Source organism: Canis lupus, chromosome 35 (genome assembly GCF_011100685.1).
Source record: "Canis lupus familiaris isolate Mischka breed German Shepherd chromosome 35, alternate assembly UU_Cfam_GSD_1.0, whole genome shotgun sequence".
Taxonomy (NCBI): domain Eukaryota; kingdom Metazoa; phylum Chordata; class Mammalia; order Carnivora; family Canidae; genus Canis; species Canis lupus.
Genome location: NC_049256.1, coordinates 25401375 through 25418544, shown reverse-complemented (window position 1 = coordinate 25418544; position 17170 = coordinate 25401375). Strand labels below are relative to the sequence as shown.

At 43.5% G+C, this 17170-nt stretch overlaps 5 protein-coding genes across 5 annotated transcripts in view; 4 read left to right on the top strand and 1 right to left on the bottom strand.

Annotated features, from left to right (window-relative positions):
* The window catches only part of H1-2 (H1.2 linker histone, cluster member), a 47841-nt gene that overhangs the window by 8052 nt on the left and 22619 nt on the right, over positions 1 to 17170 (top strand). The gene's annotated exons all lie outside the window — the stretch shown is intronic.
* On the bottom strand, positions 393 to 1693 carry H2AC5 (H2A clustered histone 5). The gene has a single exon (XM_038584348.1). The coding sequence runs from the start codon at positions 1657 to 1659 to the stop codon at positions 1267 to 1269; it is 393 nt and encodes a 130-aa protein (XP_038440276.1). The 5' UTR covers positions 1660 to 1693; the 3' UTR covers positions 393 to 1266.
* On the top strand, positions 1985 to 4196 carry H2BC3 (H2B clustered histone 3). The gene has a single exon (XM_038584377.1). The coding sequence runs from the start codon at positions 2000 to 2002 to the stop codon at positions 2378 to 2380; it is 381 nt and encodes a 126-aa protein (XP_038440305.1). The 5' UTR covers positions 1985 to 1999; the 3' UTR covers positions 2381 to 4196.
* On the top strand, positions 12284 to 12793 carry H2AC4 (H2A clustered histone 4). Its single transcript, XM_038584349.1, has one exon. It carries the CDS (start codon positions 12324 to 12326, stop codon positions 12714 to 12716), a length of 393 nt encoding a protein of 130 aa, XP_038440277.1. The 5' UTR covers positions 12284 to 12323; the 3' UTR covers positions 12717 to 12793.
* Positions 13687 to 15268, top strand: LOC119867688 (histone H3.1). The gene has a single exon (XM_038584344.1). The coding sequence runs from the start codon at positions 13702 to 13704 to the stop codon at positions 14110 to 14112; it is 411 nt and encodes a 136-aa protein (XP_038440272.1). The 5' UTR covers positions 13687 to 13701; the 3' UTR covers positions 14113 to 15268.

Genomic DNA, 17170 nt, shown 5'->3' with positions numbered 1-17170 from the left:
TGCGGCGCGCCAGCTGGATGTCCTTGGGCATGATGGTGACGCGCTTGGCGTGGATGGCGCAGAGGTTGGTGTCCTCGAAGAGCCCCACCAGGTAGGCCTCGCACGCCTCCTGCAGCGCCATGACGGCCGAGCTCTGGAAGCGCAGGTCGGTCTTGAAGTCCTGCGCGATCTCGCGCACCAGGCGCTGGAACGGCAGCTTGCGGATCAGCAGCTCCGTGGACTTCTGGTAGCGCCGGATCTCGCGCAGGGCCACCGTGCCGGGCCGGTAGCGGTGCGGCTTCTTGACGCCGCCGGTGGCCGGCGCGCTCTTGCGGGCCGCCTTGGTGGCCAGCTGCTTGCGCGGGGCCTTGCCGCCCGTCGACTTGCGCGCCGTCTGCTTCGTGCGAGCCATAAGACGAAACTAAAGACACACCGACAGCCTAGCGGGTAAAGGGCGAAAGATTCCATTATATACAGTAAGAAGCATTCTGATTGGCCTTGTAATTTTTCAAAAGATCTGGGCGCTAAAACCATTGGTCAAACGGTAAGCACATTGATTAATTACCGGAGAATCTGATTGGATAAATTATGCCACCTCTCTCTCTCTTTTCGGTATGTTTTATACTTTCACTAAGTACAGTATGCTTAACCAGCCAATTAAGAAATAAACATGTAAAATGGAATTTGTTGTTCTGTAAGTCTAGGTCGGGCCTGAAATTCTCCAAATTTCTTAGACTCGAAGGTTATCAATCCTGCTGGTCTGCACCCTTCATTGAGTACAAATTTGTCCTCTTTTCCCTTACGTTAGTTATTTTGAAGTAAATATCGGGTCGCCTAGATTGCCACTTCCTACGTCTTTGGTCATTATAGCTCCCTTTAATACCGAGTTTTTCCCGTGGACTACATGACAGGGACCCTGGGTGTATCTGGAACATCACACGTAAAGCACCTGGTTTGGTAATGCTAGATACACACAATGACCCGAGATAAAATGATTTTTCCTAAAACTAAAAATTGGAAAAACCTTACGAGGTTGTATTGGTCAAAAAGCAAATTTCCTTTGTTTGTACATTTCACTCTACCTTCTTACAGCGAAACGACGTCGGCTATGCCTGTTTATTTGGATCGTAGCGTTAACTTAACCTTATCTGTTACACAAAATGTTAAGAACTATCAACGTAACATAAATTGGGCTACCAGCCTTTCTTGTGGAAATATGGATGGCTCTGAAAAGAGCCTTGAATTTGCTGTAGTAAAACTGTAGGCAAGTGTCCTCTGTACTAGATTTTACTTCCCTTTGGCCTTGTGGTGGCTCTCGGTCTTCTTGGGCAGCAGCACGGCCTGGATGTTGGGCAGGACGCCGCCCTGCGCGATGGTCACGCGGCCCAGCAGCTTGTTGAGCTCCTCGTCGTTGCGGATGGCCAGCTGCAGGTGGCGCGGGATGATGCGCGTCTTCTTGTTGTCGCGGGCCGCGTTGCCCGCCAGCTCCAGGATCTCGGCCGTCAGGTACTCCAGCACGGCCGCCAGGTACACCGGCGCGCCCGCCCCGACCCGCTCCGCGTAGTTGCCCTTGCGGAGCAGGCGGTGGACGCGGCCCACCGGGAACTGGAGCCCGGCCCGCGACGAGCGCGTCTTGGCCTTGGCGCGAGCCTTGCCGCCCTGCTTTCCCCGACCCGACATTTCAAACAAACAGCGGTGCGGGTTTCCACACAAATGCTTTGCTTGGGGGGGGGGAGGGGGAGGAAAAAAATTTTTATACGCAGCGCAGGGATGAGCCAACAATCTATCCCATTGGTCAAAATATGTTTGTCTCTGAATCCAATAGGAAAAGAAAACGTGAACCCTTAATTTGCATAAACCCTCCCCTTAGCGAAAGAGTTCTGATTTTACCCAACGAGAAGTGACAATTTTTGATACCTCATTTGCATTGAGGAACTATAAAAGAATGAGCTCTCGACCCTTCACAGCACTAACTTGTTGTGATTGCAATTAACGTTTCTTCAACTCTTAGGAAAGAACCATGCCTGAGCCTTCTAAATCTGCTCCGGCCCCGAAGAAGGGCTCCAAGAAAGCTATCACTAAGGCGCAGAAGAAGGACGGCAAGAAGCGCAAGCGCAGCCGCAAGGAGAGCTATTCCATCTACGTGTACAAGGTGCTGAAGCAGGTGCACCCCGACACGGGCATCTCGTCCAAGGCCATGGGCATCATGAACTCGTTCGTCAACGACATCTTCGAGCGCATCGCGGGCGAGGCGTCGCGCCTGGCGCATTACAACAAGCGCTCGACCATCACGTCCAGGGAGATCCAGACGGCCGTGCGCCTGCTGCTGCCCGGGGAGCTGGCCAAGCACGCCGTGTCCGAGGGCACCAAGGCCGTCACCAAGTACACCAGCTCCAAGTGAGCGCTCTCCGAGGCACCATCCAACCCAAAGGCTCTTTTCAGAGCCACCCACTCTCTCCCAAGAAGAGCTATAACCGCTATTTCATAGCGGTGTAATTCAACTCTGCTACCATATATTTGCGTCCTAGAGAGTCTATAAAATAGGTGATCGTTGAGGCAATTGTAGACCCGAGAATGGATTTTGAAAGTCCCATGGTCTTTAAAGCGAAATACAGCACGGAGTGTAACGCCCAGCAGGGAACACCCATCCGCTGCGGGCTTGCCCTAAGCTTCAGGATACTTAGGGTCCATCCCTTCCCCGTGTCTGCACGCTTCTAAAACATCGGGATTTCCCTGCTGGGTACAGAAGTGGTTAGAGGTTTTCTGAATAGGGATAATCCAGACATTGCCTTATTGGGAGGAGGCAAGATCTGGGCGGTAAAAGAGCAGGAAGGGCCATAGATACCTGGCCCTAAATACCCTAGCCTAAAGCACTGGGTAAACTAGACATAGTCGCCCGTGGTTCCTGTGGGCACCTCTATCGGGTATTCCTCAAGCTCTTTGCGCACAGATAAAATGAATTTACTCTAGTTTCACATTAGAATTGTTTATCGATGGCAACATTCAATCTAGAGCCGTTTCAGTTTTGTTTGGGTCCCAGGAATCCGAGCTCCCATTTCCTGTTCTGAGTGTCCCTGGCTTCTCTGGAGTGCCAGTAGAAGGGCGGGGAGGATGGCTCTCTCGCTCTGGGAAGGACAAAAAGTTTGAATTTCCCGCTCTTCCTATCGCGCCACTTCATTGGCTGGCAGGGTTGGAGAGGAAGAGGTGCTGGCTTTTCTTACCAAACCTTTTTCAATAAAGGGAGACTCCAAAGATAATACCTAAAAGACCGAAAATGACGTTGTTTGAGGTAGAGGAGCTAATGGGACAGGTCTAGGTCCGGGGTTGGGGGCGGAGAGGCGGATGGGTAGGACTCAGCTGCTAAATGCCTATGAAAATGAGGGAAACAATGTTTTTCATTGGCTTATGAGCGCTTTATGGAGGTGACAAGCAACAGTATGTCTTTGGATGAAGAAATGAAATCCATAGAATTTCTTTAAAAAGATCCCTTTATGAAAAAAATGTAAATGATCTTTTCCCAGATTCTACAGGTCAGCCAACCGCTGTATGAGAAGTACTTCCAGTCTCAATAACGACAAATATAGTTGTGAAAGAGAGGGACGCCTGGGTGCCTCTGCGGTTGAGCGTCTGCCTTTGACTCAGGCCTTGATCCTGGAATCTCGGGATCCCTGCGGAGAGTCTTTCTCCCTCTGCCTGTGTCTCTGCCTCTCTCTGTGTGTCTCATGAATAAATAAAATCTTAAAAAGAGAGAGAGAGAGAGAGAGAGCCCAGCCTTAAAAATTAATAATTATGAAAAGACCTCCTCCCCCCACCCTTTCTTTAAATTATTGACTTCAGGGTACAATTTAAGAATCACTGACCCTTATGTTCTTCCCGTGGAGAGCTGAGATCTGGGTGGTAATATTATTTATCTTCTTTAAAATGATCTGATTTGGGGATTATTTTCTCCCCATCTTTTCCTTCAACAGACAGACTTTGGTCTGTCTGCTTGCTTTCTTTTTTCTTCCTCTCTTCTCTCTCTCCCTCCCTGCTCCCCTTCATTCCTAATATTTGAGGCTTTACCTAACAACTCCACCCTTAATCGACAAGTTCAAACTAAACTTGTAAACTAGGTTCGTAAACTCAAACCTAGGCCTTTTTGCCACCTCTGCTGAATACCTGGCTGATCTTTAACAAGTGAACTGAGAATTTAAATAAATAAATAAAATAAAAAATCAGATGCCTGGACTCTGTGGTAGACCCCAGAGCTATAGGGGGTAGTGGTGAGAAAGCAGAAAAAAAATGCATAAAATCTCTCTGGTTACATCTAATGAGGCACCAACTTTGGACTCAGCTGAGCCAGAAAGTAAGCCATCAAAGTGAAATTCTACAGGGGTTTATACACCCTAATAAACCACCCACGTTTTCTCCACAGTAAAAAAGCAATTGAGGAAAAAAATAACCTCTATTACTTCGCTGATTCTCCTTGCAGCCCCGGGAAGTTTTGCCTGCCTTCCTATCCAGCAAGGATGACCTGCAGGCAGGAACAGCTGAATCTGTGGGGCAGGGAAAGGGGAAGCTGCCCAGGGCTAAGTTCTGGGTGCCAGGAACAGGACAGGTCATTGGGGAAGACTTTTAATTTGGAAATTGAGAATTTGGAAAAGAGAAGAGAGATCCACAGGCAGACAGCAGGGGGGCCAGAAAGTGTTCATGATTTGGGAGGACACCATTAGAAGTGGAATGCCCTGACCCTGCTTTGTGGCAGGTGATAGGATAAACTTCTCAGGTCTGTCTTTAGCATTGCTCAGCAACATTTAATGTCTTTCTTCTTGGCTTTTCATTTCCATTACATAACATACACATTTAAGTGAATTCTTTTTGACTTCCTTGCAAAACAAGATCGCCCCTTATTTTAAAATAATAAGCACCAACAACACTTTCAAATAAACAAATAAAAATCAACTGTAATTCCAATATCCAGGAATTTTTTGCCATCCATCTTACAGAAATTTTACTTTGTGCAAGTCTATACATATAGATACGTAAATGTCATATGAGATCATACTTTCTCTTATCCTGTAAAATTAATAGAGATCTTGGTGCCAGGTAGACAGGGAAACAATGGGCCCTGGAGCCTCCACTTGGGCCTTCCCAACAAGGTCACCAAAGTTTCTTGGTCTTGTCACCAGGAAAAATTCAAGAACAGACTCACAACACAGAGGATGAGGGACACAAGTAGGAAAGTTTATTGATGTTAAAAGTATACTCTTGAGCTCTGAGAGAGGGAGAAAAGAGCTGCTTCCCCCAGATGGGGGTTTCTATTATCAACAGTTGTTAACTACGGGGCGGGATATCTATTATTGGAGGGGGAAGAAGGGTTTCCCACTCTTTCTTCCTAACCTACTCAGGGGCTTCTTGTTGTGGCACCGCCATCTGGGGCCTATCTGGTGCGATACAGCTCCTAGTGGAGTGCTGTCAGGACAGGCTTGGACCTTTGCCATGGCTGGCCATGGCCTCCCGCTTGCTGGCCTCTGGGCATCCCCTTAGAGCCTCACTGCCTGCCTATTCTAACAGTACTAAAAAGAGAGCTATTGACAGGGCAACAATCCTCTCAACAACTGATATTTTTCTTTTGATCTGATTGATCTGAAAGGCAGGGCAAACAGCTGAATAACCAAACATCTAGTCTTATCTTCCTGTGATTCGCCAACGTCTCCTTTGAAGCTCCAGGTCCCTACCCCATTCCTTAGCTCAAGATGGCACACAAGCCCCAATTGCCTTACTGCCTTTGGGTCTCATGTCTTTGAGAGGCTTTCATACATAAGAAATTATATTTGTTTTTCTGCTGTTAATCTGCCCTGTGTCAATGTAACTTTTTTTTTTACATATTTCATTTATTTATTTGAGGGGGGGGGAGCACACAAACAGGAGAAGAGGCAGAGGGAGAGGGAGTAGCAGGGTGCTTGCTGAGCAGGCAGCCCAATGTGTTGCAGAGCTCAATCCCAGGACCTTGGAATCATGACCAAAGCCAAAAGCAGATACCCACCGTGCTAAGCCACCCAGGTGCCCCTGTGTCAATGTGATTACTAAACCAGCCAAAGAGCCTAGAAGAGAAGAAGGGAACATTTTTCTCTGTCTATATTACCATTGCTAATTTACAGATGAAAACGAGCCATTTGTTGACTTCTATATATTTGCTAACTTTTTGTCTAGTTGTTCTATCAATTTTTGAGAGGATTGTTGATCTGTCTACCTGTAATTGTGGATTTGCCTATTACTCCTTGCAGGTGTACCACTTTTTGCCTCATGTATTTTACAAGGCTGTTATTGGGTGCTTACACATTTAGAATTGCTCAGTTTTCTTATCCGGTCGACCCTTTTATCATTCTATAATTCCCCTTTCTGTCTCTAGTAATTTTCTTTGCCGTGGTTTAGTTACCTGATATTAATATAGGCACCCTGATTCCTTGTGTCGATATTTGCAGTTTCTCTTCTACCCTGTCATTTCAACCTGAATGAAGTGAGTTCCTGTAGACAATGCAGAGGAACATTATTTGCCACCCTAAAATATGACTCTCAGGCATAAGGATTACCTTCAACTTTTTTTTTTTAATAGCAGACATTTAAAAAAGCTTTGAAAAAGTAGTAGAAGTTAGTCTTTTATAAGAGAAATTTACATTACAAGGGAAATCTGCATTTGCAACAGTTTCTCTCTCTGTGCCAGGAAAAGGATGACTAAAACTGAGAACCCACCGGAGAAGGCAAAGACTTAAATCTAACAACCATAGCCTTGTTTTCTGTGCTTTGCCTGATAACATCCCCAAACTGTCCTCCCCACCCTCCACCTGGAACATTTTTTGCCTTTAGCTGGAGATGGTATTTAAGGTGGTGGCTTGGGCCATTTGAGGTATTACTGAGTACTGGGTCTCACCCACATATACAGGAGGTACACAAGTTATTGTGTATGTGTGTGTGTGTTTTAAAGCTGCTCTTTTCTCCTGTTAATCTGTTTTATATTATTGGAGGGGTCTCAGCTAATAATCTAGAAGAGTAGAGGGAAAATTATTTTTCCTCCCCTACCACAGCATACATTTGGAGCATATACTTTAATCTTCACTCAGGTGACCTCTGTTTTTTAATGTATGTATTTAGACCACATACATTTAATTCAATTATTGACATCGATGGGGTTCAGAACATACTACCCCAAAAGATGGCACTTTGATGTACTGAATATCTTAAGATAAGAGGAGTTTGGGAAAACGGTAAAGCAGGAAGGTTACTTTGACCTCCTCTCCCTCATCCCTCTTCCTTAAAGGCAGGGTTAGAAAAACATTACCAGAAACAGGGAATTTAGGGCTGAGAAGACTATATGAACAAACCTTGTTACTTCTTCACCATTTACTACCTACTGCCCAAAACCCCTGCCTTTTCATTTCTTTAGAAATGGATTTCAGGGGCACCTGCGTGGCTCAATTGGTTAAGCATCTGCCTTTGGCTCAAGTCATGATCCATGGGTCCTGGAATCGAGTCCCACATCAGGCTCCCTGCTCAGTGGAGAGTCTGCTTCTCCCTTTTCCTCTGTTCATGCTCGCTCACTCTCTCTCTCAAATAAATAAATAAAATCTTAAAAAAAAAAAAAAGAAATGTATTTCCTTGTGTAAAGATATAAAAGCTTCCTACTTTGGTCACTTCTGTAGGCCTTCATTTTTTTTAGGAAGGCTTCCTAAAAAATGTAAAAGTTCCAATAACATTTGTATGTTTTTCTCCTGCTAGCTTATCTTTCTCAGTTTAATTATCAGACCCAGCCAGGGACTCTAAAAGGCTTTAAGAGAAATTTTTCTCCCATACATGTTAGGCCTTAACTTTGCCCATTTTACTTTTTATTTACTGGTGAATTTGTTTGTTTTTAATTTTTCCTTCACTGTTGTTCATTTCTTTTTTTTTTTTTATTTTAGTTCTTGCTTTCCTGTGGGCTATTTGAATATTTTCTTGAGACAATTTGAATTTGACTCATCTATTGTCTTTGGAGAGTTTTTTAGTGGTTGTTCTAGGTATTAGATACACATAACAACATGGTACACTGGTATCTACATGTTACCAGTTCAACTGTACAAAGCTTATTCCCTTTTAAAATTTTTTACCCTCTCTTGTTTATAATTATCTGAAATATTTCCTCTATATACATTGAGAACCACATCAGATGTTAGAAATTTAGCTTCTAAACATAATTTAGAAAACTCAATAGGATTGTATTTACCCATATTTCTTTTTTTTTCTTTCTTCCTTCCTAATGCTCCAAAAAACTTATATCATTTCCTTTCTTTTTTAAGAATTTCCTTTTGCCATTCTTCTATGGATAAATATGCCAGCAACAAATTCCACCCTACCTCATTTGAGAATGTCTTTATTTCTCCATCAATTCCTAAAGGACAAGGAATTCAGAGTGGCAGTGCCAGTTCTTTTAGCTCTTAAAAAATGTCACATTTCCTTATGATATGTTGTTTCTGATGAGACATCTGCTGTCACTTGAATTTATTTTTCCCTTTTATACATAGGTTTTGTCTTGCTGCTTTCAAGATTTATGTGTGTGTGTTTAGTTTGCATAGGTTTGATTATGATGCATTTTATAGCAAAAATGTTTTGGTTTATTCTATGTGGGTGTTTGTGTAGCTTCCGAAATTTATAGGTTTAGGTCTTTTGTCAAATTTCAGAATTCTTGGTCACTTTTTCTTCAAATACTTGGATGTGGAGTCTATTTTTTAAAAAAATAATATATATTTTTAAGAGGTAAACAACAGGTGGCTCTCAGAATAAATTAATGAGTCAAAAGCATTTATAACTGTAACTCTTGCAGTGTTCATGTGAGTGAGTCTAGGCTTGAACATCTTCAAACCCAGGGTCTTCCAAATGGTTCTATTTATAGGGGAGGAACAACTTTTCTCTATACTGGGTCTAAGAATTCACTGTGTTTCCAACTGAGTCTAAGAATTCAACTGACATAGATTAATGGGATAAAAGTGAATAAGTTTTACAGGGCACCTGGGTGGCTCAGTTGATTATGTGTCTACCTTTAGCTCAGGTCATGTTCTCTGGGTCCTAGGATTGAGCCCTGCATCAAGCTTCCTGCTCAGCATCTGCTTCTCTCCTTCTCCCTCTGCCTCTCCACACTGCTTGTTTTCTCACTCTCAAGTCAATCTTTAAAATAAGAAAAAAATATACAAGTTTTAATTATTTTTCTTTATATGCACATGGGAGTTTTTGCAAAAAAAAAAAAAAAAAGAAAATCCAAAGAAGCAGTTAGAATTTAATGCTTACCTAGTGTGTTGGACAAAGTACAGTAAATTATGATAAGGTGACAGGCAAAGGGGCTGGGGCTAGGGTAGTTCATTGTGTGAAGAGACAGGAAGATAGGAGTTTAACAATATTTGCACAGATTTCTCTCAGCCTCAACTTCCTGTCCATGGTGAGAAAGATGACTCTTTCTGGTGTAGGGAGGACTTCTTTCACATAGGAATTTCAACTCCTGCTTTTAAGGGGAAAAAAAAAGGAGAAAATGAGATTGTCCTCACAGCTGTTCTTTTTCAAATTCTTGTAACTCAAACTAGTCTATATGCCATAGTAGCATACTTGGGGAGGGCATGTTCTGGACTCTTTCACCAATAACCTTAATGCCAGCTGATTTTTTTCAAGTGTGTTCAAGTAACATCATACTTTTTTATTTATATTCAACAAAGAACAAGTATTTTCTTTCCTTATTTATACAAACCCATATGCGTCAAAGTGTCCTGCACCTGGCAGAAGAGGTGTTACTGGGGACAACTACTTTTTTTCTCATATTTTTGGAAGAATTTACACCATCATCTCCCTCCTCATATCTGCCCTCCATATTATTTTTCAGAGGCAAATGCCTAGAATTTGCTGATTTTGATAACTTGCTATTAGGATCTCATCAAGTTGTTCTACTCATAGCAGAGGTCCAGTGTTTGTTGATTTGTGTGACACAGGGCTACCTAGATAACTAGGTTTATTCTCATTCATGATTCAGTGGATATAGAATCTTGATGCTATGACTGTTCGCAGTTCAGCTTCTAGTCTGGGTTTTTGAACAGCCCTTATTCCTGCCTTCTATTTTACCTAGTGCTGTACATACCCACTGCTCCATCCAAAGCGACCTACAATGTATTCAGGAAATTGAATCAGTTCTATCTCCTGGCCCTTGGCTGCTGATATTCCCTTGGCCTTGGATGCATTTGGCCTTTTACTGAAGCATTTATTCTTCTTGTTCGGCTAGCTTTTTCACCTCTTTCAGGTTCGAGCTCAAATGTTACCCTCTTAGTGACACTTGCCCTGATTATCCCTGTATGTCTCATGTATGCCCATTTCTTACTTTCTGTTTGTACCACTCATCACCAAAAAATGCATCATACACTTCTACTACATATTTAGCTTATTGTGGGCCTCTCTACACTAGAAGAGCATCACCACAAGGGTACACACAGGATGCTATCTGCTTTTTTCACTGCTGTGCTCCAAGTACCTGCAACACTGGCATGTATATATACACTGACTGAATGTTCAATGTTTATCTCCCTTGTGAATTCTCCTGTCCCTTCTAATTCACAGGGATTACTCTTCTCCTCCACATTACTTCTTTCTTCTTCTTCTTCTTCTTCTTCTTCTTCTTATTATTATTATTATTATTATATTACTATTATTAAAGCCTTCATTTTGGGATGCAGAATGCACTACTCTTTAGAATCCAGGCATACAAGCCTTCCCTTTTCAAAAGAGTATCAAGATTTCAAGGCAGAATTTGAGATATCTTTTTATATCTCCACCTGGGGTCTTGCAAAGACACTGAGCCAGTGGTTATTGTTTATCACTGCTGTTGATAGTGAAAATAATGATAAAAAAATTAAAAGGAGGTTGAATATTGTTACAAGAAAAAATCATAAGAGTGAAAAGACTTGGGAGGCAAAAAAGAAACAGAAGATGAGCACCTTGACACTCCTGCCAGGTTCCCTGGATCAAAAGATGGTTTTCAGACAGAGTTGGCTTATGTACAGATTTTCTTACACATAGGCTCTTGTTCCTTTCACCATCCTGTTTGCTTTCAGAAGATATATTGCTTTCAGAAGATCTTTAGGCTTGAGCCTGCAAAGATGCCTGAAAGAATTATTCCCCTCCATCTGGGCCCCATCTAGTTCTATCTCATGGACTGTAAAAGGAAAAACAGCAGCATTTCTCCTGGCAATCTCTCTTGACAACAGAGGAATTTCCTGACCCAACTAGAATCCTTTCTGCCAAGCGGGAAAAGAGAAGGTAGAATTGGGAATGGCACTGGGAATGATGAGTTTCCCAGTCAGGAGTTTGCAGTCCTTGGTCTCATTAACTCAGCATGAGCCTGCACAAGGTAAAACAATGGATCTCAGTCTCTATAAATTTTTCAATCTCTAAAATGAAAACAGTGCTTTATATACCTCAGGGTGGTCCCATAAGGCCACAACTGTAAGATAAAGGTCAAAACAGAAAACTTGATGTCGTAGGTCAGGGGCTGGACAGTCCAGTTCCTGCCTTCAGTTTTCATTGTTCAGATATTTTGAGACATGGGCTCTGACAAAGAATAGTGTGGAGTTTTTTGTTTGTTTGTTTGTTTTAGATTTGCTTATTTATCTGAGAGCAAGCATGGAGGAAAGGAGGAGGGCAGATGGGGCAAGGAGAGCAGAGGGAGACAAAATCTCAAGCCAACTTCACACGGAGAGCAGAGGCGCCCCCCCCCCCCCACCCCGGAGCTCCTGGGGCCCAGTCCCACAACCCTAAAATCAGGACCAGAGCCTACACCAAGAATCCCATGCTTAACCAACTGCGGTACCCAGGAGCCCCGGAAGAATTGTTCCTTTCTTTTCTGTTGTGACTTTCAAAAAGTTAAAGCAACTGCTGGCATAGATATACTGCTTAAATGTTATTTATTTTGCAATTTTTGCTTATTCTTTTCCACAATTGGTCACAATCCTAGAAAAACGACAGCCAAAAGACAGAGCAATGGGGAACATCACTTCCGCTTCTGATTGCTTTTTTAAAAAGTATTATTGAAAGAATTAAACCGACTCAGTTATTAACATTAAAATAAAAGCCTTTTGTAGCGGGTTACATTGGAGCATTTAAAAACCTCCCGCTAGACAGAGGGCTTGTATGCAAATGAAGGATGCTGACTCTGATTTTCCATTGGTAATTGAATGTAGCCAATGGGAGACCGGCAAACAGCCTACCTCCCGTTAGTATAAATACTTCTCTCGCTCTCAGCCTAGCTCTAGATCGCTCGTGTTTTTCTCGGAACGTGTTTCCTTACTCTTAAGTTTGCCATGTCGGGACGCGGGAAGCAGGGCGGCAAGGCTCGCGCCAAGGCCAAGACGCGCTCGTCGCGCGCCGGGCTCCAGTTCCCGGTGGGCCGCGTCCACCGCCTGCTCCGCAAGGGCAACTACTCGGAGCGGGTCGGGGCGGGCGCGCCGGTGTACCTGGCGGCCGTGCTGGAGTACCTGACGGCCGAGATCCTGGAGCTGGCGGGCAACGCGGCCCGCGACAACAAGAAGACGCGCATCATCCCGCGCCACCTGCAGCTGGCCATCCGCAACGACGAGGAGCTCAACAAGCTGCTGGGCCGCGTGACCATCGCGCAGGGCGGCGTCCTGCCCAACATCCAGGCCGTGCTGCTGCCCAAGAAGACCGAGAGTCACCACAAGGCCAAGGGGAAGTAAAACTTTTTTCCCCCAGACGGGCTTTTTCCTAACCAAGAAAGAGTTAACAACCTAAAAAGGCTCTTTTAAGAGCCACCCACACTTTCCATGAAAAGAGCTGGTTCGCTTTTAAGTATTATCTTTGAAAATCGAAGGTGAACTGTCAACAGTTCCCCTCAGAAACCTTTAGTTCCCGAAAAAAAGCCCATGACGTTCGTTTCGAGGGAGAAGCGACACACAGGAATTTAGTGGCTAACCGTACTGACCGTGTTTAGCCATGCTAGCTAGGTGGGCTAGTTTCCAAGTCCAGCAGAAAAGGTATTTGCTCTATTCGACAGAAGTTTGAAATGAAAGTTATTCGCAAGCATCATAGCTCCCGTTTTATAAAACACTAATAAAAAGCGGAATCTCCATTTGGACATTTGTAGTTTTAAGATGTTGGGAACCCAAGTTCTCTAGGTCTATAGGTCTAAAGTTGGATGGGAACGTTGCACATAACAAGTCCCAGACCCTTGATAATTCGCGCTTGTAAATAAGGGGCATTTTCCCAACTCCACAATATTTGTGCCACACCCAAGAAAATAATTTCATTTTAGATGCAGCCCATTTGTATTTTGCCCTAAGCACCTGCAAATTACCTTAATGTCTTCTTTTTAAAAAAAAATCATTGGAAATTACTATATTGCTTTGCACGACTACCTTACATTTCAAAATAACCTGAAGCTCTCTATGCATGCAAGATTTTTGTACTCGGTGGATAGAAGAAGGGGAAACGGTAAATAAATGACGTCAGAATAGCTAGAGTGAGGGGCAGGGTTTAGGATCTCTTCACCAACCCGAAAGCAAGTCTTAATCCGGGCACCCGGCACGGAGCTGGACCAATCGGGGAGGGCGCGGGTACTTTTGAATGTTTTGGGGCCCAATAGTTGTCGGCCTGGCTGTATAAAAGAAGGAGGGCTATTCGGTTTTCACCGGTTTTTGGGAAGGCTCTTTTTCCGCTCTCGAAATGGCTCGCACGAAGCAGACGGCGCGCAAGTCGACGGGCGGCAAGGCCCCGCGCAAGCAGCTGGCCACCAAGGCGGCCCGCAAGAGCGCGCCGGCCACCGGCGGCGTCAAGAAGCCGCACCGCTACCGGCCCGGCACGGTGGCCCTGCGCGAGATCCGGCGCTACCAGAAGTCCACGGAGCTGCTGATCCGCAAGCTGCCGTTCCAGCGCCTGGTGCGCGAGATCGCGCAGGACTTCAAGACCGACCTGCGCTTCCAGAGCTCGGCCGTCATGGCGCTGCAGGAGGCGTGCGAGGCCTACCTGGTGGGGCTCTTCGAGGACACCAACCTCTGCGCCATCCACGCCAAGCGCGTCACCATCATGCCCAAGGACATCCAGCTGGCGCGCCGCATCCGCGGGGAGAGGGCGTAAGTGTTTGGTCAAGGAGCGCCAACTTGAAACCCAAAGGCTCTTTTCAGAGCCACCCACTTAACTCCACAGAAGTGCTGTGATACCTAATTAACCAGGACCGCACTAAGTGTATTAGGAACCAGCGCTTACCTGGTCGTTGGCATCCCCCCACCCCCCGCTGAAGGATCATTTATTGTCCACAACGAAAAGGGCAAAACGCATTTACGATTTTTTTAAGTAAATGAATGCAGGTTGACTGAAACAGCTGTTTAAAACACCAGTATAGTACGTGGGCTGTCCACTTAAGAGGTTTGGATCTTCCTAGGATCTTTTTAAAACCGCAGATTCTAGAATATAGCCTCTAAGAACTTCTTTGCTCATTGGTGTCCATGAGGTCTGGAAAGTGCTCAGATTCTGAATCCAAGTTTGAAATTATAACATATTTACATATTTTTAGTATTTATCAGATAACGACTCCTCACCTCAGTAAGTTTTACGTTTTTATTTTCTGGTTAGCCTGAAGTGGTCTCACGACTGGTAAGGCTCCAACTTCTTGCATATTTATTTATAGCTACCTACCCATTCGTAAGTGTTGATCAGTTGATGAAGCATAATTGTATCAAGTCCCTGTATTTAATACATTATTTGTGGCCCTGCTACAGGTTGGTTGTATGGCTTTATTTCTTACAGGGCCATGCTACATTATTTTTTCATGGTTCTCAGCTGTAGTTTCCATTCAGGTTTAGGAGTTGTAACCCAATTTTCTTTTATTTGCTCTTTTTTGGAGTTGGGGATTCAGTATTGGAAGGAAGATGACCCACCTAAGAACAGTGGCTGAGTGTTGAAAAAAATAACTTCTTTTGAAATTTAATTTCCATATTTCACCTTATTGTTTTGGAAAACAATTATTTTCAAAATTGCCTTACGAAAGTACAGAATGCTGTAGAATATGACAGACCCCAAATTCCAAAGGTTTTGCTTGTTTGGCTCTCTACACCTTAGCTCTTAAACACCTCAAAGTTTGGGGCCTGTCTGAGATGTCAGTTGATGCACCATATTAAATCGTGGACAACTCAACAAGAAACACAAAACACAGAAGATTAAACTTGAATTATGTAGTTTCCTTGGATTTATTTACATTCCATGATTCTAATAAAGCAACTTTTCCTTTACAACATACTTGCATTTAAAAAAATAAGATTGGACATTTCTGTGTGTTTGTGTGTGTCACTGTGTTATATTTTTGACATTCCATTTTTCCAGACTCTTGTACATGGAACCCTGGCACAGACCCCTGCGACCCCTATAAAGGGTCTGTCAGAGACTCCAGGGACCTTGGCTTGAAGTAGGGTGACTGCTCTCCAGCTCTGGGTACCAGCTGAAGTCCAATTCTCTAGGATTTTCTTATATCTGTGCTGGCTCTTACGTACCTTGTTTGGCTTTTTCCCCTAATATTTTCTGTATCTGTTAGGAAAAGGGTATTTTAGGTACAGGCCCTGAGAGAATAGCTTTAAAAAAGTAAAAGTACTCATTGGTGTCTGAGGGTCTGAGGGTTAGATGGCTTGGGGACAGTGGCTCAGAAGGGCTGTTCCTCACCCCACACCTGCCACCCCTTTCCCAGCCAAGGGTCAAGAATCAAGGCTTTACATCTTCATTTACTTGAGCCCCTCAACAGAATAAATGCCCAGTGTCTAGGAAGGTAAATTTAGCACCCTCTTAGAATTTATAACTTTGTTCTCCAGGAGTACTCTGGAAGATGGCAGCACAGAGCAGCATTTAGATGGTAGATTGCCAGCATTCAAATCCCAGTTGTACGAGTTACTGTGCCCTTCTACCTACAGTGATTTCTCCATCAGAAAAATGGGAATACTACCTACCTCAGAACTGTTATTGCAATAACATGAGTTGATTTTTGGACACATAGCATTGTATGAATACTATCAATTTCTCTGAGCTATTATTTTCCCCCCTAAAAAAAAAATCTAAGATTTTTTAAATTAAAATACAAATGCAAAATTTAGCTTCTAAATTTCCTTTTCATTTGGCATGACATTGTCACTCAGTTTGGAAATAAAACTTCAGCAGGAATTGTAAAATCAAAGAATGGAAGAAATTCGCATTTGCGAAAAAAAATTTACTGAACTGGAGGTTTTTCTAACATTTTAATATCATTGCATTAAACATTTATTACTTTTTATTAGCAGAGTGGCTAAGGTAACGCTGGAGGAAAAAAAGGAGTGTTTAATGTACAAACTGTATCTTTGAAATAGCTGTTGCAAGGTCTTCAGTCACATAGGATTTTTCTCTCCCAGGCACCATAGAGTGATATTACAACACAGGCTGAAGTTTGCAGCTAATGCTGTTGGTGTTTAGAACCACGTTTGGTTTGTTACAGACTTTAAGAAGAGAGGAGGAAACCAAAATCAGGGTGCATTTTTCAGAGTTAAAAATTCAGCAGTAACCCTTCCAGTCATCCCAAGAGAAGTGACTTACTAAGCAATGAGTGTTTTAGGGAGACTTAACAGTGGGAAGTCAGTTGAGAGACTGAACTGCATTCCAGCAGTGGCTTCAGAGCAGCCAGAAAGCTGACATGGTCAATGCTCCCTTGGTCAGGGCACGGGAGTATTTTCAGACAACCATATTTGACATGTCATGTATGAAAAACAAAACAGTCTGTCAATTAATAGGTGAATGGATAAAGGGGCACCTAGGTGGCCCAGTGGTTGAGCATCTGCCTTTGGCTCAGGCAGTGATCCAGGGGTCCTGGGATCAAGTCCCACATTAGGCTCCCTAGAGGGAGCCTGTTTCTCCCTCTGCTTATGTCTCTCTCATGAATAAATAAAATCTTTTGAAAAAAATAAAGAAAATGTGGTATATAGAATTGATCCTTGAACAATCAGGTTTTAAACTGGCTGAGCCCACTTATTTGCAGAGTTTTTTCCAATAAATACGACATGCTGCTGTAAACGTTTCTTCCTTATGATTCTTTCGGTAACATTTTCTTTTCTCTGGTTTACTTTATGTAAGAATGCAGCATAGAATACATATATAAACTATGTTAATAGACTTTATTAGGGTA